We start from the raw sequence: 23746 nt of genomic DNA on the forward strand, positions 1-23746 counted from the left end.
AATGAATGCCTAACCAGAACTTAATTGTAACCCTGGCATTAAAACCACATTTTGAACCTGAAAATGCCTTCAAACTCGTGAGGACTGGTGTGCATGTCCTCTCTTGGTCCCCACAAGTATAGTAGAATGCCAGTTTCTGGTCCTCACAAAGATGCCTAAACAGGAACACGCACACACACACGGGGCTGTAGTTGTTGAAAGACTGAAGTGATCCCACGAGCTCAGATAGCCTAACAAGCACCCAAATCCCAGGAGGTTGTAGTAATCCCAGAGGGATGTGTGTGCTTTATTTCTTCCTCACAATAATTTGGTGTCGCTTCTTTGAGAAATAGGTGTCAAGGTCTTTGTTTGGGGATTCCTCAGGGAATGTCAGCTTACTCTAAATTTGTTCATCCATTTTTCTCTCCTTGCTCTCTCTCCTTTTGAGTGCTCTAATTGCCTTGGAAATAGACTTTGTGTAAAACGTGGACACGCTTCCTGCATGCGCTGCTCCTTCAGCTGTCAGTTCTTACATTTACAGACGATGCATCGGGGTTGAAAACAACCCCAAAAACCAAAATGTGAAAATGGTTTTTAAATTTAGAAGAGGTTAAATCTGGAAGGTGAAACTAACAGCATCTTTTCTGTTTTATTCCCCCTTGGCTCTCTCTTTCTAACAGATAATAAAATGTTAAGGACTGAGTACAAACCGTAGTGTTTGTTTATGAGATTGGAAGTTGGTGGGTCATATTAATTGACCCCTTTCTCACTTTAATGGTCCAAGCACCAGATGGAAGTCAACAGGAAACCCTTAAATTTGCGTCTCCAATCATTACAATAAGAGTAATGTGTGCAACTGATATTTGCACCAGTGTCCTGTTCAGTCTGAAGTGACTCTACCTATCACCATTATGCTAATAGGGATCGCTATTACCATAATGATATGCCATTATAAATAATGAAAGAGTGAATACGTGTGATTTTAATGAATGTTTTCTGCACCCTTTTTTCTTCCCTCCTCGTTTTCAGGTTCATTCTGTTTTCACGGAGCAGACCAAATCAGATGATTAAAGAGGCTGTGTCGATGTAAACATCTTTTCATTTCCCTTCCTCCGGGTCTCTCTGTGCTTAATCTTTGTAGACAGCATCTTCATTAAAACAAACACTCTGTGACCACTTCTCTTTTGCTGAAATCACCGCGGATGTGCAGAAATACCTGTGCTCTGCAGACGGGAGGACTTGGCGTGGAAGAATGCTGTAGCCTGACAGACAAACTGCAGCAACTTCTACTCTAACATTACCCAACTAAAAAGATGCTCGATTTTCTCTTAATACTTTATTTTTTTCTCTATAAATATGTGGATATATTTTTTTTTTTTTTCTGTCAGCTTAAAAGCCACAGTGAATAACAGCGGCTCTCCTTGTCCTAAGCAAACTGTGATAAGTATCCAACTGAAGGGTACATCAGGCTAATAGTAACTTTCTTTATCCAGAAATGGGTTTAACACTCCCAAAGTGCTCAGACTTTTTTCCTCTTTGCTAGGTGACTCCTTCCTCAAAGATCGTGGGTGACCTGGCCCAGTTCATGGTGCAGAACAACCTGACCAGAGCAGAGGTGGAGGAGAGAGCGGACGAGTTGTCCTTCCCCCTCTCTGTCGTCGAGTTCCTTCAGGGATACGTTGGGATACCACACGGAGGATTCCCTGAGCCGTTCAGATCTAAGGTACTCATATTGGAGTCTTTGTATATAATTCCAATAAGGATTTGTACAAAAGCATTCATTTATTTATTTAAAAACCATTTAACTTCCAATCTGCTGGAATAAATGGACACGGCTATTTAGATCACAAAATACTCGCTCAACATTTGTCCTTCACGGCCTTCACTTGTGCCTTTTTGTAACAAACACGGGCCAGAGAGCTTCATTAAAGGTGTTACACACATGCAAACACTAAAGTTGTGTTTCATGCTTTATCTCATCTGGCACAAGCTGAAAACAGTTTCTTTGCCTCTGCTCTTCTTCTCCTCACGAGTGCATACAGCGAGGGCGACCGCTATGCGCATCAGGGGGCCACCAGCATGACGTCTCCTTGGGAGTTACAAGAACACACAGAGGATTTAAAAAAATGTCACAATTTCCCCAATGTTTCTAACATAGTGGCTAGTTGACATTTCTGAAAAGTTTTTTTTTCAGTATTTCCTTTTCCATCTAATATATTGAGCAGTGTAAGTGTGTAGATGTACAGTTAAAGGGAATTTTTAATACTTTAATGTATTCCCCCACTGGTCAAGTCATTTTTAAAGCCTCAGTTCATAGCTTAGTTTTATCTTAAACGATCTGTTGGTTTGTTTTTGTCGTCATTTGGCTCCCGTCCTTCCCTTTCTTTGTTTGTTTGAAACATCGCTTGTCCTCCTGCCAATTTTCTTATTCCTCAACCATAATCAGATGTTTTTTATTTAGTTGTGATGGTATATTGGTGTGTCTTGTGTTTTTAAATACTTTGTCTGGTGAGTCATTACCATTTTAAAAAGCACAGATAGCTGCTGTGTTTGGTTTGTGGTTTTCTGTTCGGTCAGCATTCACGCTGCAAGATGCTAAAGTGTCACTGTTTTCTTTTTTCATGTAACTTGTTACTTAAGTGGATATTTGCATTCCAAATAATGCAAAAAAGTCACCAGACTTTTTTAAAAAACAACTATCAGAGCTGCAGGTTGCATCGTAGTGTGTACTCCGAGTAAATACTTCATACGAAATCCTCTCATCTCAGCCAGAACATCTGACTAAATCTCTCGATATTCAGACACCGACAGCCCGTCAGCACCGAGGGGCAGTTGAGCGCACAGCATAACTTCAGTCGTTCATTCAGTTAAATGATGACTACCACAGTTTACTTTTGCTTTGATTTCATTGTGTTTTAATTTGTGTGCTATTGTGTTTGCCTATGTCGACACGGAAGCCGCACAGCTGAGACCTAAATCTGATATTCACTCACACACACACCATGTATCAGCATGACTGATTTACATAACCTCGGCTCAGACGTGAAAAGACACGAGAGGAATTTTGTTTTAACGGAAAGAAAGTAAAACATTTATCACATTATCTTTAGAAAGCACAGCTAGCTTGTGACTACTTTGCCTTCAGTCATTGACCTTTAGTTGCTGCTGTGTCGCTCATCTTTATTAATGCATATAAGCACACACATGTATAACCCCAGCTGTACGCTGTAGCTTAAGGTTATATTCGTACGCTATCAGCAAAGAAGCAGCAGTGTTTCCTTAATGGTGCTTCGGTGGTGTTAATTAGCTGGTGAACAGGCGTTCCATAATTATATCACATTCATTCATTTCTCAAAGGCTGTCGCAAAGTTACTTTCATTCCTTTGAATCATAAAGTGGTAACTGAGTTGTTTCCTCGTCTGGTGCGGGTGGAAAAAACACAATGGACAAGGGAAAAAGATGGGGGACAAGGTGGGAATGTGGATTGTGAGACTGAGGAAAGAGAAGTGTATTAGACCATCAGAAATGAAACGAGCTAATGAAATGAGTGTCATTAAAAATGCAGCATATCCCTCAGAGGAGCATACTTGAAAAGAAAGGAAAGGGGAAAACTGAGTGCGTGTGATGTTTAGGATTTCCCACAGAAATGCGGAGAGTCACCAAATAACCTTGGAGGAAGTTTCCTTTATTTGTTAATGGAAACAGACACACACACGGAGTCACTGTCTGTGTCTCACACTTAAACAATCAAGCATTTAGGTGTGAGGCCATCCTCAGAGGAGACTGTGCTAATGAGCAGGGACTCCAGTGAACCTGCTATCTTTGAAGTGCCTTTCTCGCACACGCACAAATGAGTAAGCTATCTTTGAACGGTTAGCTCTGTGACTAATAGAATTGCACTGGGCCCTTTGTGTAGAGATTTCTGCAGGGTGCACACACACATGCTTGATGATGTTATGAAGATGCAAAGCAGCACACAAATTAGTAAACATAACAAATGTATACAGTTGTGGTAGAAAGTACGCCCTTTTTCAGTTCCAAGGTTTTACTTTTATCAGGATGCAATAAAAATCATCTGGTCCTCAGCAGGTCTTAAGTTAGGTCAGTATAACCTCAGATAAACTGTAAAACATAACTTATTTCACTGTTATTAACAAAATAAGCTGATAAACAAATACAATCAATGAACTGATCATCAGCAAGTGTGTGTGCACCTCTGCATGTATTATCACAATGCCAAGGAGGAAAGACCAAAAGCAACGACTTGGAGAAGCAACCGTTGCTGTCCATCAATTTGAGAAGGGTTGAAAGTTTCCAAACAATTTGATGTCCATCATTCTACAGTGAGAAAGATTATTCACGAGTGGAAAATATTCAAGACAGCTGCCAATCTTCCCAGGAGTGAACATCCCAGCAAATTCTCCCCTGAGGTCAGATTGTGCAACGCTCTGACCAGAAACTGCAAAAAAATACAAATATAACATCTCTGACTTTACAGTTGGCGTGTTAAGACTGAACAAGTATCACTTGTGTGGGAGGGTGGCTAGCCGGGAAGCCTCTTATCTAAAAAGAACATGGGTCTGCAAAGTTGCATCTCAACTAAAGCCACAATACTTCTGGAACAACGTCCTTTGGAGAGACGAGACCAAAGTGGAGGAAACGAAACAGCAGAGCAGCACAAACACCTCATAGCAACTATCAAGCAAGGTGGAGGAGGGGTCACCTCACCATGACCCCCTCTGTATATTGCAATATTGTGTGACGATCTTCTGACAACTAAAGCTTGTCTAAAACTGGACCAGGACAGTGAAATCTGTAACAGAATGGCCCAATCAAAGAACAGATCTCAAACTGATTGAAACCTTAACAGATGCACACAAACAACAATGACCTGAAGCAGCATTTGTAAGAAGAATGGGCCAGAATTCCTCCACAGCATGTGAGAAACTGATGAATTGCTTTGTGTACGACTTTAAGTTGTTGAAGGTGCTTCTATGACCTACTGAGTCATGGGATGTGCTTAGTTTTTCACACTATAACATAGACCACAAAGGTCAGCACCAAAGACAGGAGTGAAAACGCAAAGTCTTCCAGTAGCTTCCTCCTTTTGCATGTTTCAGGAGACAAAACAAGGGTTCCTACTCTTTACAGCAGCCTTTAGATGAATTGACACTTCTCAACATGATCTCCTCAGCGCACATTATTATTAGCCCCAGATCAATTGTCTCTTTCAGACACCAGCAACTGTGTGGGCAGATAAAATGTCATATCATTGGTCTTAAAGCAGTGTCTGTATATTGCTTCTGAACAGTTTCTTTGAATTGTCATTTATTTTTTTTGTCACGTGTAACGCTGCAGTCATGTTTGATGGGCTGATAGTAGCTTACTGGCTGAAATGAGGGAGATGGAGAGAACTAAAGTGGAATCCACCGCAGAGCTTGACATGACAGTGCTGCTGTTTTTATGTAAATGTAAAAAAAAAATAACTTAAGTTTCTATTCTCTGTTTCTACTGCTTCTCTCCTCCTTTGTGCCTCAAAGCATTCAGTGCATCTGTCTTCCTCTTCCTCTCACTCTGTGTCAATTTAGTGTTTTTGACAGGTTCAAGTTTTTATGTAAAGCTGTGAAGTACAATGTGAAGGTTTTACCATCACTTTAGATATTTCACATGCTTCCACCTCCCATGGGGACGTTATGAAGAAAATCCAGAAAGACTGTATGACTTTATAAAGTTTTAGTAAATAGTTTGTTCGCGACCCTCTTTTGCTGCGATTCTTATTTTTTCCCCTCTCATTTCATCTTCATTTCCTCCTTTTCCGTTTCAACATCCTATTTCAGGTGCTGAAGTCTCTTCCCCGCATTGACGGTCGACCTGGTGCCTCTCTGCCACCTATGGACTTCAAGTCTCTGGAAGAGGGCCTGCGAGCCACACACGGGGATGACATCACCCCTGAGGATGTGATGTCAGCAGCCATGTACCCCAAGGTGTTCCAGGAGTTTAAGGAGTTTACTGGTGAGTGGACCGACTGGAAATAAACTGTAGGGTTTATGAGACTTCTTTTTTTTCTGTTTCAATTTTTGTAATTTAACTGCTGTGTGAAATGTGTGTTTAATCACACTGCATTCGTGTGATTAAACAAGTCTTAGTTTGTGGTATGTTGTTCTCATTTGTGTTACTACTGGGGCTTGAAATTGGTACCAGCCAAACTTGGGTCAGGAACGCAGAGTATAAAGTTGACCCATTTGGTGCAAATATTTTTGTGTTTGGAGAGAGAAATCATCGTAATTCCAACTTGGTCTAAAGGCACAAGCTTGGAGCAAGAAATGACTAATGTAGCAAATTCAACAATAAAGGTTACATATGAATCAGATTTGACTGGAAGCAGTTTGAAGCTGCTGCCTGGATTGACCTGAGTTTAATTATTCTTTGTGGAGTTAGGACGTTGTTAGTTGTTAGTCTGGCGTTGGCTCTATGTGAAGGTTTTTAATTAATGTGCAGTTGTTCCTTCAATAGCGGGCTAGGCTCTATACAACCCTTAATCTAATGTGAACACTCATTCTTTTATGAGTGTTTCATATTTACAATATTTACCAAAACAAGCCATTTTTTAAAGCTGGATATTCTGCAGTTTCTCCTGTGTGGTGTGATGAAAATGAGATATTATTTGGTGGGAGTTTAATAAAAGGCACATATCCGGGGCCTGTTCTCCATATCTAAATTTATGTTTTAGTCTAATCAAGCTGATAGGAGTTTGGCTTGATCCCAGATCATCCAGTGGATGTAAAGTCAATCCTACACGGCAGCAAGTTTAGTTACGCAAACAAGATTAAATGATTAAACTGAAGCTGTGGGATTCTTCCTGGACAGCATTTCAAGGGGATCGATTGGACAAGTATCACAATCCTTTTTCCTTTCTGATTCTTTAACTTGAGAGATTAATTTAAGTTGGAGGGACCTGGTTGTGGCTAATTTGCCAACATCTGGGGGAAAATGTGGGATTTCCTCCGTCTGCCCATCAACAGTTGTGGATGAGTTGCAGTAATTACAGCGAGGGACCTGTGATGTGACGGAACATCTGATGAACTTAAAATCAAGTCACTGCTGCTGCACCATGTCAGGGGCTCAGAGGTGGAGATCCTGCCTTCATCGTGCTCTAAACAAATCAGGATAGAAGATCTTTGTTCTGTTGACCTGTAAAAATATAGCATATGGATTTAAAAAATAGTTCTTGAAAGTACAAAGGTGTTTGCATTTTTACTTTGTGACTGACTTTTATGACGCGTAAGCATAAAGGCATGATGTAATGCAGTTATTTCTATTTCTTTTTCACATTTTAGATCAGACGTTTTTTTCGATTTTATTTTTTTTAAACTCTCCTCTTTTCTTATTTCTGTTGAAGTTTTCACTGTCAGTGGGAATTATCTCAGTAAGTTCCTGATAGAATCATAGATTTGCTGGTCGTGGTTTCCAGTGTCGATATGTTTCCCATTTGAATGACCACAAGAGTACACCATCAGTTCAGATGATTGAATTCGGCCTGGATAATCTAATTCTCTTGTGGCTCTGAAGAACCATACAAGCGTTATCAAGATTACTGATCCTGGATCAGAGAGCTGATCTCTCAACTTTTTTAACTGATGTGCAGAGAACTGGCGCCGACACTGTTTCTAACAAAAACGGCACTTCCTGTTTTCTTTTTTCAGCCAACTTTGGCCCAGTGGATTGTCTCAGCACCAGGCTGTTCTTGGATGGACCCAAGATTGCAGAAGAGTTTGAGGTAAGTAACCACTTACACCATTCTCACTGTTTTTACATCACTAATCTAATTGTTTTTCCTGCCACGGCTTTGTTAGCTTGTTACGCTCACAATATCATCTCTAACATGCATGAATCACCACACGGACACGTAAACGAGGTTAAAAACTTCCCCCTATTAAAGCAGGATTTTAACTGAGTAAATGTTCTTGGATTCAGTTAGCTGATGAGAAATGACTTGACTTAAGTAGAGTTCATTCAATGAGTTGTTTTCAGCCTAATTCTTGTGCATTCAAAGCCAACCTTCATAGGATATTAAAGGATATTAAATAAATAAATGCTAACAATGCACAAAAACCCCTGCTGTCTGTGGACACCTCTTTTATCATTTGCTTTTTTTTTTGGAGGGGAGTGGGGTGAAGAAAAGTGCACGTTATTGTTAAGTAACTGTCACTAATTGTATCATAATACATTTAATCTTAATTCCTCTAATGGCCCAATTTTTATCTTTAATTAACTCTGATGTTTTAACAGTTTAATAAAGAAAAGACGTTATCTGCAGGAAATGATCTTTCCGTCAGTGCGGATGACTGAGGTTTGATTCGGTTTGGTGCAGTCGCAGTGAAGTGCTGATAACAGTGGGAGGACGGAGATATTAACAATTTACCAGGGGAACAACAAACAGGATTTCTGATCCCTGTGGCCAGCAGATTGGCCTTCCTGCACTGAAATAGCAGATTAATTTAGTTGTATGATGTTTGAGACGAGGCTTGTGAAAACTACTGGGACCAACATGTCGTGCCAAAAATTTTAACTGGTGCTGACTTATAAAGATTATAGTGTTCGCTTAATCTGCAGCAGAGAGGCAGCTGAACAGTGCAGTCAGAAGAAGCAAAACACATGAGTTGAATCATTTTGCATGTAAGTACAGGTAATAACTGGCTGTCACCTAGTTTCTGCCACTTTCATAATGTTACACGAGTAGAAGCAGCAGGATGGAGAAGAGTTTAAACTTTAATAAATGTGCAGTCAGCAGAAATAATGTCAGGTATTTGCCGTGCTTATTAAACAGTTCTCTATGAAAAGGAGACTGCACGTTTAAGGACACTAGTTTGTTTTTTATAATTTTTTTCCCATTACTCATTAACACTTTGAGTAAAACTTAGCCTAAAATGATTGTTAAAGTTCAGATTGAAGAGCAGATGAAAGTGTGATGTAGCTGCTGACAGAAACTTTTGCTACAAATGTCACAGTCGCGTCTGATCACAGAGAAACGTTTTCAGATGGATTTGGTCTGTTAACGTAATAAAACTGTATTAATAGCCTTTTGTTGTCCTTCAAAATCTATCCTGTAATTTTACATGAGGTTAGACATGATTTTGGTCTGTTTAATGCCAGATCATGTAGGAAGATGAGCGACTCGGTATTGAGGAATACAAATGGTACTCTATTAGATTTCTCTGTCCCTAAAGAGTAAACTCACTTGGATACAAACAAAACTATTATTAGTTGTAGTTTAGTAATGGACTAGAATAGTAAGACTTCAGTTTGGGTGAAGAGGTGTGGTTGTACCTCTGACCAGATGGCATCAGTACAAAACAAGTGAGCAGGAGGTGAGGCAGGGCAGAGATGTCTGTGACATTTTTTTCTTTTTTAACTTCACAAGGTCTGAAGTGACCTTGTGAAGTATTTTTGTTGCTGCTTTTTTTTTTTACTTCTATAAAAGGATGATTAAGATTTGCAGCCCTTCCTGTGTTTTTGTTCTTTAACTTAACTAAACCTACACGCGTGACAATTACATGTTAACCTTGTGAAGTGTAAAATGAAGCTGATTATAACAACATAATGAAACTGAACTGATTCCTGTCACCTTGATAAATTGAGGAAACCTGAAAACCTGCTGACTTTGGTGTTACTGTACACTGTAACTAAAATGTTACAGTAACACTAACTAAAATGTTACAGTGTAACTAAAATGTTACAGTAACACAAATGTTACAGTAACACTAACTAAAATGTTACAGTGTAACTAAAATGTTACAGTAATACTAACATTTTAGTTAGTGTTAAATGTAAAATGTTACACTGTAACACTGTAACTAAAATGTTACAGTCTACAGTAACTCCACCCTAATCTCAGCCATTAGTTCGACTACTATTCTGAAGCCTTGAGTTTGGTATTTATAGCTGTCACCTTGTTGGTTTTTTGGATTCATGTAGAATCCAGGGACCTTTCATGGAATTATGGTGGTGACTTATCTCTCACAAGAAAGCTACATTATGGCTTATTGAGTTCTTTGTCTGCTTTGCTAGGGGCCATAATTCCCCAAAAGAACACTAGAATGTATTAAAGAATTAAAACAAACAAGAATATACTGATTAGGAAATGTTTACTGAGGTCTGAAATAATAAAAATACAAGTGTGCCGTATGCATTTTCTCATAATGGACTGGTACTAAGGATCGCTCACCTAATCACACACCTTCATACAAGCTCTTTTTTTCTGCGCTACCCTCCTGCTATATTATATAACAATCACACATACTCATCAGTTCGACCCGCTCTACCACCTGAGCCACAGCTACATCATAAACTTCTATACAATTAAATTTGCCGTTGCAGCTGGAGGAGTTGCCATCTGCTGTCTGTGCAAGCATTTGGCGTACAGGATCTATACTAAAAGATTTTTTTTGATCCCCTAAATGTGCCTCAATTTGAATATTTCAAATTAAATATAACAATGAAATCTTAAACTACATGGACAAAATATAGCCAGCTAACTAAATCAGCAGTCAGTTCGTCGGTACTTGCAGTCGCCCTGCAAAATGAGTCACTGAAAACCTTTAAATCCATAAACACATTATTTTAACTCATTTTACATATTTTTTTCTCTCTAAATATGAAAAAACCTCCAGTTCTCTTGTAGAGATTGTGTGTGTACAGCCTCCTGTTGCTGTTTTGGTTGAATGTAGTTGGAAGCTTTTCAGAAGTATTCATGCTCATAAATATGGGTGTGTTGTAGAGAAACCCCACAGATTTATTTTCCATGGTGTCTTAAAATCTACTTTTTAAGTCTTGTGCATTGAGAGTGTGTGATATTCTGCTGCAAGCTCAGTGAGTAATCGACCTACTCTCCCCTCAGCCTTCATACACCGTCCTTATTTTGTTTTCATATGTTAAACTAATTGTCTATATAGTACATATTTCTTTCATAAGGGTTCTTTTCTGTACTCTACGTCAAACTCTCTCATCTTTTGACGAGTATTAAAATTCCAGTATATTCCTAACAGCCTTCATACATTATAAATCATCTGATCCTCCTGCATCTTTTTCTTCCTTTCAGAAATTGCTCTTCATTCCCTCAGTATGACTGCCGCACACGGATCCGACTGACAGTCATTCAGAGCAGTGAAAGGCAACCATGTTTAATTACGCCTTCATTTCAGTGCAGCAAAATGTTTCCAGGCTGGTGTTAATTGATTTTTATATTACCGGAGACATAGGAAGCACTACTACCCTCCTGCTGTATTATTAGGAAAAATCCACTGTGCTCATTTAGTATTGACCCTAAAGACTCGCAGCTCCACCTCATCCACCCAAATCATTTGATGCCTCAAGTTAGAATTCTGTAAGGGGACTCATACCCAGACCCCTAACCACAGATCAGAATAAAACCTTCAAACATTTGATTAAGCCTAAGCAGTTTTAGCATGTAATTATTTGCTTTGAATTTGCAGTTTGGGATACATTGTTCAGCTCCTTTCACACTCGGCAACATACTAAATAGTCAGTGTGAATAGCAAGAAAAAAAATCTGCAATTTTAGAGGAAGAAAAGCAAAAACTATCAATAATCAGTCTTGCCTATTGCTGTATCGACTTTCCTTCCATTTAAAATGATTTCCTAACAGTCCTTCCTTTAAACTGAAGACTTCATATACACAGTCCGTCTTAGCTTTCAATGATTCTGTTTGCATTTTCCCTGCCTAAGTGTCTGTCATTCACACTTACCGAGTGCACTGATGTTTCTTTCCAACCTCAGCTGTCACCTCGTCTTGCTGCTGTTTATCTAATCTCCTCTCCGTCAGAGCTATTGTCGTTTTTTTTTAGTTTTTTTTTTTTTTTACTTTCACTCAGTTTTGTGCTCAACATCAGTCTTTGCCACAGAAACGAGCCTGCCCCTGTTGTCATGACGATGGGCACTTTCATCAGATCGGATCCGATTAGCGGTGCCGAGCAAACCGTGGAATGAAAACATGTCAAAGAGTGACCCGTCGTAAGGAGAGTGAGTCCCTCACGGAGGCTAAAAGACTAGAACGACTGATTTCAGTTGTCTCATTGCTGTTTCACTGAATTTAAGCGTGAATTGTTACTATTGTAACTGGAGTTCTCTGGAGTTGGCATGGTTTTATATTGCGCGTATCGACGGTGAGACATTGTGCTATCAGCTATATTCGCTTTTTTCTTCCTATATTCTTCAGGACATACCGTCTGATACATAATGCATTAGTTTCCTTAGGTGCCGCGTGCCTTTATGTTTGAAAGCCAGAGTTATCACCAGTGAAATATTAATAACCTGGCAGTCGAGCACCTATCAAAGCACCACTGACAACGTTAACAGACAGGCAGCCGTCACTGGGGGGAGTTTTGAGTTGCATGAGTTCCGGGCGAATTGACTTTTTGGCCATGTGAGATGTTGCATTTGATGAGACTCTGACAGCTCGAGTGTGAAGTTGGAGATGGACTGCGTGGTGGCCAAATGAGTGACGGCAACAAAAAAAAGTCCAGTGCGCAGAAGAGTAGGTAGCATCGTGTCAGTTTGTGACAGTTATCAATTGGTGTTTGTAGCTTTGGCCGTACTGACTAGTTTGTAGAATTACAGTAAGTTTTGTGAAAGCAGAGAAAAGCCCAGAAAAACAGGAAATGGTTAGTTTCTAGCTGGAGCTTTGTAGGTGCTTCTGGCAAATCCGAGGTGATAGCTGTCAATACACGTGACTTTTGCAGTGCAGATGCATTATTAACTGTGTTCTTGTAACTGACAGTGTTTATGAGCTTTTGGCAGATAGTCTGTAAAAGACACAAAGTCTTGATCAAAAATGATTTAGCCAGCACATCTTTTAGAGCTCAGCGCTAGACCCAAAGCCTGCAGCAGCTGATGTTGTGGGAATCGGATATAAAGGCTTTCACTGTAATCATATATTGTTCCGCACTTCCCATCAAGGTTGTTGGAAATCTAGCGAATAGGCCAAGAAAGGAAAGCGAGCCTCAAACATTTGTTCTGAACATTGTAGAGAACTATGATCGGATTTGTATTTATTTTTATGAATCCTGCTGAGTCCTGCTGCGCTGGCCATTTACACATGTCCCTCTTATAAGAGAAGTTACCACTTTGGAGAAAAACAAACATCTGATGCCTTTTTTAATGTGCACACATACATAAATATACACCTACTCACGGGTTACTGGTCAGTCCATAGCAGTCATGCACCCACACATGCATACAGCACTAAAAAGAGGCGGAGGGCGACATCGCCTTACGTGTATCTGGCATGTGCTGATGATTCAGTGTGCTATTAATCATGTTTGACAGAAATATAAACACAGATTTTCACAAACACGGAGTCATTTATTTACCGACCATCACCGCTAATGTGCGCAGACACCGACACATAATCTCATTACTGTCACGGGCGACACAAGTCATTAATAAAGTCGCATCAAAGACATCGTGTTAAGCAGAAAGGGAAACTTGTTTAACGCAGGGATATGATAAACAAAAATGGCTAAGCAGGTGAGTCTGACAGGAGGCTGGTGCGTAAAGGCGAGAAGAGCACTAATGTGTCGCTGGGTTAGAAGAGATTCATGATGTGTGTATGTGAGACACAAAAACCAGTATAGTGGTAAGAAACCAAAGCAGGAAGCAGCTGAGTGTTTGGTCTAAAAGTATTTTATTGGCTTTGAAACCATCAATGTAGTTTATCTGATGTTGTTAAGTGCAGAAGAATTTGTTATACATACTAATTCTAAGAAGATCCTAAGTCTGAGGTGTGCAGTTGTTTTAGTAGGTATACTGACTTTAAATAACTTCTCTTGCTTATCTGTAGGGCTCAGAACCTGAAGACTGTAGGTGGTTAACTGTGAAACAATAGAAGAGGTGTAATGTAGAGAAGCTTATGCAACAAAGGTGGCGGCTGCAGACAGCACACAGAAGTGTTGGATTTTATAGTTGCTTATACATTCACATCTCTAACAAAATAATCAAAAGATTCCTAAATGGTTAGAAACTCTTCTTATATGCAGTTAGTGTTTTATATAGGAACGCCTGAGAGGAGATGTAGTGTAGAAGACACACAGATGGAAAAAGGTAGGCAGCTGTGTTTTTTGCAAAGCGCTGTCAAGGGCCTAACAAAACAGCATCAGCTGCAGAGAAGTTTAGTGTAAAGGAATGTGAAGAAGAGAGAGAGAGAAGGCAAAAGCTTGCAAAGAAAGAGTCGGAGCACCCAGAGAAAGAGAATAAAATTAAGATCAATACATATCTGCAGCATCGTGTATTTTTGTCTTTGCGCTGAGGTTTAGTTTGGAATATCAATGGATACTCAGCAGCTCAGATGGCAGTGTGGGGTACGAAGGGAAGCATAAACAAAGTAGGAGACGCGGAGAGCTACACAACAGATAAGAGAAGCCGAAAGAGGCAGATGATGGAAATTAATAATGGCATGAGAGTCGCAGTGGCCCCAGAATATAGGTAGCAAAATAACAATACAAAATAGAAAGCCGTGACACATGGGAGGACTGACAAAGAGCGAGATTGAAAGCCAGAGAGAAAAAGTTGGACAAATAGGAAGACGGGGAAAAATGAGTTTCCACCCAGTGAGATGAGAGATTTGAGAAGGGCTGTGAGATAAATGAAGAAGTAGGGCGGCTGGTGTCGAGGGGAAGACCGGCAAGCCAGAAAGCACGACTGACCAGAATTGATATGAGAAGGTGGTCGACCTGCTTGTGCTTCAGAGATGAGGCGCGTCTGTCTTAAGACACACTCACAGGTAGCAAACAACAGAGTTATCAGCTGTGCAAAAGACAGGAAGCATTTTTCGCCTCCTCTGGCCCGCTGTCATGTCTGTCATTCCCCCTGCCTGCCTCTTTATTTCTCTAATTGCCATTCTGTCTATACCACGTCTCCTCTATTTGATGTCTGAATTGACATGTCTGGTAAAAGTAAAAACCGATTCAGTTTCTAGCCTCAGAGGACATGTGCAGAATGAATATGGCTGTATGTATATGTATATACAGCAGATGGAAACCCACATTTTGTGTTAAATATATAAATAAATAAATAATATATAAATGAATTGGGATATTTTTCTGCATCACTCCCAAAACATGAATTTTGGGCCAAAATGGAAACTTTTGGTGAACAGAATAAATTCTACCACACACACAGACGACACAGTTGTGTGATCTCAGTCAGTAGCAGCGCAGCATTTCCTCCTCCTGCTCTTATAGCACTAGAAGCAGATTGACAACCACCCAGGAGCCTGCTGGAGAAAAGGGGCCAGAGTACAATAATAGGTTTTTGTTTTAAAAAGAAAAACAAAAAAAACCTCACAGCCAATCATTTGAGTCGCTCGTGTTTTCGGAGGTCATTTGAGAGGTTGTCAGTTAACCTTATGAATCTGATTTTCAGTGAAAGAAAAATGACTCCTTAAATGATTCGAAAACACAGGCGTGTGTGACATGTTTTTAATGTGCAGACAGATTTGACCGAGTTGAAATACGAGCTATTCAAATCACAAAAGAGCACAGAAGCGTGGCTCTATATGCAAGTTGACTCAGCGGGGGATGGTGTCGCATGAGAAAAGTTTATCTGCAGGAGAAAAAATATTGGACGAGTATGCAGAACACCAGAGTGCATTATATAACTGCCACCTGGCGCCTGGGATTTGAGTTTTCTTTGACATAAATAGGCACAAACTGGTGTATGAATATTCAAAAGACTGGAGAAAATGAACTTGAATCAAACGGCTTACAGACTGTAGGCCAAACACAGACTCTCCTCATAGGTGACAGCTGTGTTTTATTTGCAGGTCAGTGGGCAAAGAACAGGAGTCATCAAATTGGGGTTCCCTGGGTCAGATTTGGAGCTAGATTATAGAAATGCACCGCTTCTCTTGATTGAATCAACAGTTGCTTTCTATTAAGTACTCTGTGGTTCTGTCACATTTGACAGACAGAGGCAAAATTGCAGCACTGCTTACAGACCAAACACTTTAAGAGGTGTAAAAAAGAAATACTTACAGGACTTAAATTATTTACTGCCGTTCTTTTTCAAGGTCAGATGAGCCCTGCTCCATTTTTATTCTATGATAGAGAAGGCAGGTAGAAGATTCAGAGTTGATCTCAAGTGTTGCACTTGCACATGGTAGGTGTTCACTGGAACTCTCAATGTAAGGTGCAGAAAGATGTTGATGCAAGTAAAGGTGGTCATCATCAAGCAAAAAAACAAACAAAATAAAAGTATCACAGGAAAAAAGGAGCCAAATCAGCTATGTAGTGCATTCTTAGAAAATTAGGAATGCACTGGCCAGCTCAGATTGAGCCAAATGCTGCACAACCGATTGGACAACGTTTCACAGTGCCGAGTTTTTGGGGCGAAGAAATGTGATATTCTTCAACGGTCATGTCAGTCACCTGATCACGAACCAGCAGAGGATGCTCTTTAGTGCATGAAGACAAAACTGAGCAGTAACTCGATGCAGGTGCAGTGAAGGCCTGGCCGAGCATCTCAAGGGGAGAAAAACACCATGTGGTGATGTCCACAAGTTCTTGGCTGCAAAGGATTTTTTTGAAAACCAGGGCAGTGCAGCGGTGTGGCGGTTAGCACTGTCACCTCACAGTGAGAACGTCCTGGGTTTGAATGCAGCCGGTGTGCCAGTTTTGTTATGTCTGCATGGGTTCTCTCTGGGTGTTCTGGTTTCCTCCCATAGTCCAGGGACTGGGTTAATTGTCGAGTGCAAGCGGAAGAAAATGGATGGATAGACGGCATTTAAAATGATCCTTTGTGTATTTTCACAATAGTGTTTATGTCTGAAATGTCTAAAATGACTGAACTTTCAAAGCTTCCAGTTCTGACCAACACGTACAGCATGAAAGAGCCTGCATTTGTCCCGCAGTTAGGAAACTCACATTATTACAAAAGCAAAGTGAATTAAAAACACTGTAATTATATGTGCATACAGTACATTAGTCCTCCTCACAAACCATTGCATCATTGCTTAGTTGTGTTTTCTTCTTTATAGACGGAATTATTGATGTTTCCCATTGTTATAGCTAACAAGTTTAAAAAAATATTGCAGAGACTTTGAACTAAATGGGAACGTTTTTATGCTTACGGCCTATTTGTGTGGTTTAAAGTGCTTGCACACTTGGTTCAGTTCATTTGAAGGGACACTGCCTGCAGTGTGAACTAAAAACACAGATTGAATCTATCAAAAAATGTACATTTGATGATTCTCTGATAGCAGAAAGCGATTTTAGCAACAATTTAAACTCCAAACTGCCGTTCAAAGAAGTGTCACACAAAGCATGTTTTAGGCTGTGATTAAGAAATTTGCATAAGCCTGTTTTTTTTTTGTTTGTTGTTTTTTTAACCCCACTACACTATTATGTTAAGAGCAGTATTAACCCACAGCCCTTAGTCTAAATGGTTGGCACTTATAGTGGTTTGAGCTCAGCGCTTCCCAAACACATACACCACATTAGCAACAGAGCTAACATGTAAGGTGCTTCCTGTAAACGGGGGCAATTCTTTGTTCGCCGTCTTACACAAACACACTTCAGCACACGCAGGTTAAGTAAAAAGCACAGAGGTAAAATAGATGCAGGAAATTAACTGGATGTGGTTTTTAAAAACCGCTTAAAAAAAAAAAACGCTCTTATTGAGTGTCAAATAAAAATTCTCACAGACATAGGATGTCTTATTGCTTTCAGCCCGCCCTAAAAGCAATAAGAACTCAGGAAGAGGAGGAAATATTGTCTGCCTAAGTTAACTTTTTCTCCTCCAACAGGCTCTGCAGTCTTTTATTGCTGCAGCTGGACTTGTGAACTGAGTATCCATGTGTTAATTTCAGTCATCTAATGCAATATAATCGCCGTCGCTTCCTCCTGCACACCGTCCCCTCTTTAATTTTGCTTGCTTTCTTCTCATCTTCTCTGTTGTGTTTCAGGTGGAGCTGGAGAGAGGGAAGATCCTCCACATCAAGGCCTTGGCACTGGGTGACCTGAACAAGGCCGGGCAGAGAGAGGTCTTTTTTGAGCTCAACGGACAGCTGAGATCTGTGCTTGTTAAAGACACAGTCGCCATGAAGGTACGCAGGAAATGTTTGGGGAGAGACGTGAGATACAGCTGGGAAAGTGGACGGGTTGATGACGTTGCAGAGAAATTAATACTTTTAATCAAAGGACAAACTTGCGAGTTGGTAAATGATGAATAACCGATAGACTGGATAGTTTGAGTGAAAGATGGATATCCTTGAATTATAATTGTATAAAGCATGCAAGGGAAGATTCTTGAAAATTGTTTGGCACGTTGAAGTCGGATTTGAAAAGAAAAACAGATTTCGTGACAGACAGTCTATCCCTAGTGATTTTTATTCATAGAAACAGATGGTTGTGAAGTGTAGAAGGGGACTCAGCAGGGAGGAACATTTCAATGGGCAGTTATGACTATATGGATAGATCACTGCCTGGATGAGTGGATAAACGGCGACAGGCGTGTGTGGGGGTACTTGGAAGAGTGACTGACCAGACAGATGGATGCGTTATTTTTTGTCTCGTCTCTTCACCCAGGAAATGAAGTTCCATCCCAAAGCTCAGAAGTCCATCCGGGGTCAGGTGGGAGCACCGATGCCTGGAAAGGTCCTAGAGGTCAAAGTAAAAGTTGGATCCAAGGTCAGTCGATTTAGGGTTTTTACAGTTTTTCCCTCCTCATCATGTGATCTCTCATTTCAATTGAAGTACTTCTGCTTTTTGTAATTGCTCTCAATGTTCTAACATTTGGATACTTGATCTGATCCCGTTGAGTCAATACAAGTCCTTTTTTCAAAGATTGTCTCTTTGGCCTCAGCAGCAAAATTCTTTTCTGTAAATAAATAGCAAGACAGTGGGAATAAATAACAAACAGGACAAATGTGTTCAAAGCGAGAGAAGGGCACATTGGAGAACAAAGTGCTTGGAAGTAGTGCACGCTGAACCTGAGACATCGTCAGAAGAGTCTTGTGCGCACTAAAGAGAAAAACCTCAGACATTGCTGTAGTAGAATCTAAATTTCAGAGTTTCATGAGACATAAACATCCAAATTTAAACCAGCTAGTTTTGTTCATCGATCTGTACATTTGACATTTTTTTATTGAGCTGTGCTTGCACTTCTTACAGGTGGAGAAAGGTCAACCGCTGTGTGTCCTCTCTGCCATGAAGATGGAGACTGTGGTCAACTCCCCAATGGCTGGGACCATTAAGGCTATTCATGTCACACCCGATGCTTCCCTGGAGGGAGATGACCTGATACTGGAAATTGAAGAATAGAGTGCAGGGGAGGAGTGGCAGGAGGCAGGCGTTCAGACGATATGATCCCGGAAATGGTGGCAGCTGGAGAAATGGGGAGAGAAATGAGGAGGAAGAGGAAGACGGGCGTTTGTGGCCCTAGATATGTACATATTCCTTTGGGTGCACTGGGGGATGCACATTGAGGCCGTATTCATATCCAGATACCTGATGGGAGCAAAAATGTACGACAGTCCAAAACGGTGTATTGATTAGAAGAAATTTACTGAGTCCCCTGTTAAAGTAATTCCATAGTTGTGGTATTTAACTCAAATAATGGCATCTTTGCGCACATCCGTCAACTTGTGGAAAATAGCATTAAATATTTTAGAGTAAGATCATATATTTGAAGTGTGATACATTCCACTGCTGAAGTCTTAATCTAGTCTTAATGTGAGCTAAACGTATCTAACGCTAACAGGGTTTAACTACTTGCATTGCTGTTGCCTCACACATTCAACGTGAGTAGATTGAACTTTTTGTCTCTGACTGCTCGGTGATTTCATACTTTGCTGGTTTCAAAAGAGAAGAATAGACTTGTGGATGTATTACACAGTCGCTGTTGCTCATATGGGAACAATCTTCATTGTTTTTCTTTGTTCACGGTGCATTCTGGGAATGTGTAATCACTGTAGCATTTAGGCACAACCCCCCCTCCCCAACATTTCCTTAGAAATGACAGCACAGTACACTGAGGGGCTGAAGAATGAAATCACATTTGGTCCATCTGGTTTTTAGACCATAGTTTTTTATGGGGTTTTATTGCAAGAAGAGAAGCACAATAAAGATGGCTTGTTGACAAGGGCGCACCAGAAACATCTCATGTCGAAGGCCAGTGAAAGTAAGTGGTTTCCTTTTTTAAAAGATCTCTGCAGGTGTTTTCTTACTCATGTCTGATTTTAACCCCCACCCACCCTCAAAATGTGGATATATGCAAATCGGATTAGCGTTGGTTTGAACATGGCTCTTAATTCAAAGCGTATCTGTATGAATATTTAGAGGTATGTCGACACAGACGTGGCGTTTGAGGTCTTTTTAGAGTGTCTGGTTTGTGTGATGTTGGAAAAGTTGTCAGAGAAGCAGTTTGACGGTCTCTTCAGAACCAGAGATTATGGCGGATGGTCTGTCTGCATGGGGATTTTCAATGCTAGGTGTAAATGGGATTACATGGTGCTGTAATGGAGCCATGTGATGTTATTTTCTGAGGCTCTGCTGATTAATTTATGGATTAATTCTCTGTCAAATGATGTTAAATTAGCCGGACTAATAAGGGACTCTGGAGACTCCCAGCAGCAGCAGCACTCTGCTTTATACATCTATGTGGGTGTGTTTGTACCAATGAGTCAATGTGCACGCGTATGAGAGCAAATTCAACCCCTCCCCCATAACACACCAGCTGATATTTAAATGTATTCACATGCACACCATACTCTGATGCAAAATATCCAAACTAGCCCCTAAGTGCTGTCTGGATCACAGCAAATAAATCTAATCTAGTGCAGAGGACTGTGGTTTTAGCTCTATAATCACTGTCCAGCACATTTAAAAACCAGTGAGAATAAACAAAAATTAGACTCAGTTTTGCCCCAGTCTTTCCTGCAGGCCTTTCACCCTAAAAAGCGATGACTGAATGTTGAATTACTCTGACCGGTGACAGAACAATCACACATCATCTGCAGAAAGTGTCAATGTTTGCTCATAAGGCAGTGAAGCATGCAGTGTTTGGGACAGCGAGCCAGGAGAGAGATCACAGCAGATTCCTTTCCCCAGATCATCTGTGCTCCTTCACAGAATACACTGATTGGGGGACAAAATTAAAATATCACTTTGTACTGCACTGGATTATTTCCAGCAGTTTTGCTCCATTACCTCTGAGAATGAATCCGCTTTCGAACCGTGCATCAATACTGAGCAGCGACGCCGTAGTTAATTGGGACTCTGTCTCCTCGCTCTCCCAGGCCACTGCAGTGCCTCGCTGTATCTCCTGGTTTATCATGTTTGACTCTTTTCAAAGAGACAAACTTGTATTGGTGGGATTTTTTTTTTATGAATAAGTGTTTCTGACAAGCTGTTGCGCAGTAATGTTAAAGTTCCCGCCTCCTCTTCTGGTTAGCGATCCTCGCTTACCTGCTTTCTCTGCCTCATCTACCCAACCACCTTTTCATTTATCCCTCCATCCCCCTGTCGCTTCCCTCTGTGTATATTTGCACATGTTAGATGATAACAGCAGTTCATGCAATAAAGTTTCAAGGCTTCTCTTTGTCTTAGCCAGCAATCATTCTAACAGACATGCTTATGACAATGTACTACTGCTCTGTCTCGGGGAAAGAAGAATAAATTGGAGAAAAAGTACACACAGCTGGAAAATGTTATTTGTTTCAGACAAGGGGATATAATGTCAGCCTATTCTGGAGCTCATGCTATCTACAGCTGAGCTGTCAGAATATGAAAATAGGGTCTGTGACATTTCCATTTTCCTTGTATCACGTCTTTTTTTTATGAAACAAAGCTGTTTATTTAGCAGAAATACTGCCTGCTGATTTCTTTCTCCATTACACCAAATGTTCACATTTATCAAGGGTTCGTTTGTCTTCTAAATCTACATTTCTTTCTAGTTTACTGTTGTAGTTTACATTTACCTGTTCTCAGTATGTTTGGGTCCTTTGAGAGACTCTGAGCTGGATTGCAAAAGAAGGAAAACGGATTGCATCTCAAAAATAAAAATAAAGTGATATATGTTCTCTGTACTTACAAATAAAGTTAGCTCTAACTAAATCTGAATCGTGTTGGTGTGCCTTGTATATTCTACCACAACACTGAAACTATTGACAGGTGCGTAACATCAGTGATCTTGTTACGATGTGATGTCCTTCCGGCAAATCCTGGGTCCTTGATTCATTTCTTTGACACGTCGGAAACGCCATGTTGCAGACCAAGCACCCACCCTGACAGCAGCAGCAGGGAGATGGTCTCCACATACAGTTGAAGGAACACAGCAAAGAGCCCAAGTCTCCAAACTCCTGAGTCGAGCATCCACAGGTTGCCCTCTAACAAGATTGAGTCCTGTGGGTCATCAAGAGTCTCCGTGGATCAAAAGCTCTGCTGCTACCTGCTAGACACCTGCAGACGTCCCACGTCCCTGCCTGGGTCAGAGCAGTTTTCTCAGTGCACCTTCCCATTATTAGGCGATTATTTTGTGGCTAATTTTAGTAAAACCATTAGCACTGAAAGAAAAGCACAAAAGGCTCGAGTGGAGGGCAGCTTTGGTCTTTAAGAACTAATAATCTCAGAGTCCTTCGGTCAAAGTTTCCCTACAAACGTCGCGCTGATCTTCTCAGCTGGAGCAAAATGTGTATTTTATCTGAAAGCTGGAGTCGTGCAATTCATATGAAGCTGTCAAATCACAGCCCTTTCAGAACAATGTGTCCCACCAGTAATTAGATTTCACCAAGTGGGGGAAAAAAACTTGGCATATACTGAAATCCTGCTGATCAATGCAAGAAAATTATACACTCCGGTTTTCTCACCTTTGTTGCTGGAATGTGACAGGATCTGTTGGTGTGCTGGAGGCAGGCTGTTTGGGTTATTTTACATAAGTAGGTTCATGTTGTTTTCTCAGCCCACCCCTGCCTCTTATTAGCATTCAATCCGAGTGTGGTTGCGTTGAAGGATTTTTTTTTTTTTTCTTGATACTTTTCCAAATAACTTGATTCGTGTGTGGCAGGTTATGCACCTCCTCTGACACCCTGCTGTCTTTAAAGGGGTTCAATAGATCTGATTATCTACTTATTAACCGCACCAAATCACTCAGGTTTGTAGTTCAACTGGCATTATTGATCATGCTTCACTTACTCTGTGCATGCTTGCTGGGTGGATGCTGGCAGCTGACGCTGGTTGACATTCTCAAACTCCTCCATGGATCTAGTGACTCGGAGCGTCGCTAAGCCATGCGCGGTTGGCTTGCATCCACTCGGTAAAGTAGGTTAACTGAAGGTGGTGAGGGAGGAAATGGTGCCAGGATGGAAGAATAGCTTGGTGCTTAATTGTCGTCAGATTAAATCGCAGAGGTAATTTTGTGATAAGATGGATGTTGTGACCCACTTTTCAGCTGATTTGAGTGACGGCCTTGATTAATAATAACTTAATCAAATTTGCATATGTGGAAAAACAGAGATGGATGATAACAGTCGGCTATGACCTTGATTGGTTTCCTGATGTCGCGTGAAACAAACACGGTAAACGGTTTGAGACGGTCCTACAGCAGCTGCCTAAAATTAACCAATGTCAGCTGAAGGGACGTTCAGTGTGGGTAAACCCTTTACCTGAAGGACTCCAACTCAACACTAACCTTTCTAAATGTTACTGTATTACCCAGATGGGGGGGGGGGCTCTCATTTTCAAACTTCCAGCACATTT

General features: G+C 40.7%; 1 protein-coding gene across 1 annotated transcript in view; it reads left to right on the top strand.

Annotated features, from left to right (window-relative positions):
• Positions 1-22111, top strand: part of pcxb (pyruvate carboxylase b) — a 268562-nt gene extending 246451 nt beyond the window's left edge. Inside the window, exons 21-26 of the mRNA XM_013914625.1 lie at positions 1523-1702; positions 5817-5991; positions 7683-7756; positions 17956-18096; positions 18578-18679; positions 19163-22111. Coding sequence (XP_013770079.1) covers positions 1523-1702; positions 5817-5991; positions 7683-7756; positions 17956-18096; positions 18578-18679; positions 19163-19312 — 822 coding nt within the window. The 3' untranslated portion in view covers positions 19313-22111. The remainder of the gene's footprint in view (positions 1-1522; positions 1703-5816; positions 5992-7682; positions 7757-17955; positions 18097-18577; positions 18680-19162) is intronic.
• The last annotated feature ends 1635 nt before the right edge of the window (positions 22112-23746 follow it).

The sequence above is a fragment of the Pundamilia nyererei genome, unplaced genomic scaffold, assembly GCF_000239375.1.
Source record: "Pundamilia nyererei isolate P.nyererei 1_Seehausen unplaced genomic scaffold, PunNye1.0 scaffold00211, whole genome shotgun sequence".
NCBI classification, from domain to species: domain Eukaryota; kingdom Metazoa; phylum Chordata; class Actinopteri; order Cichliformes; family Cichlidae; genus Pundamilia; species Pundamilia nyererei.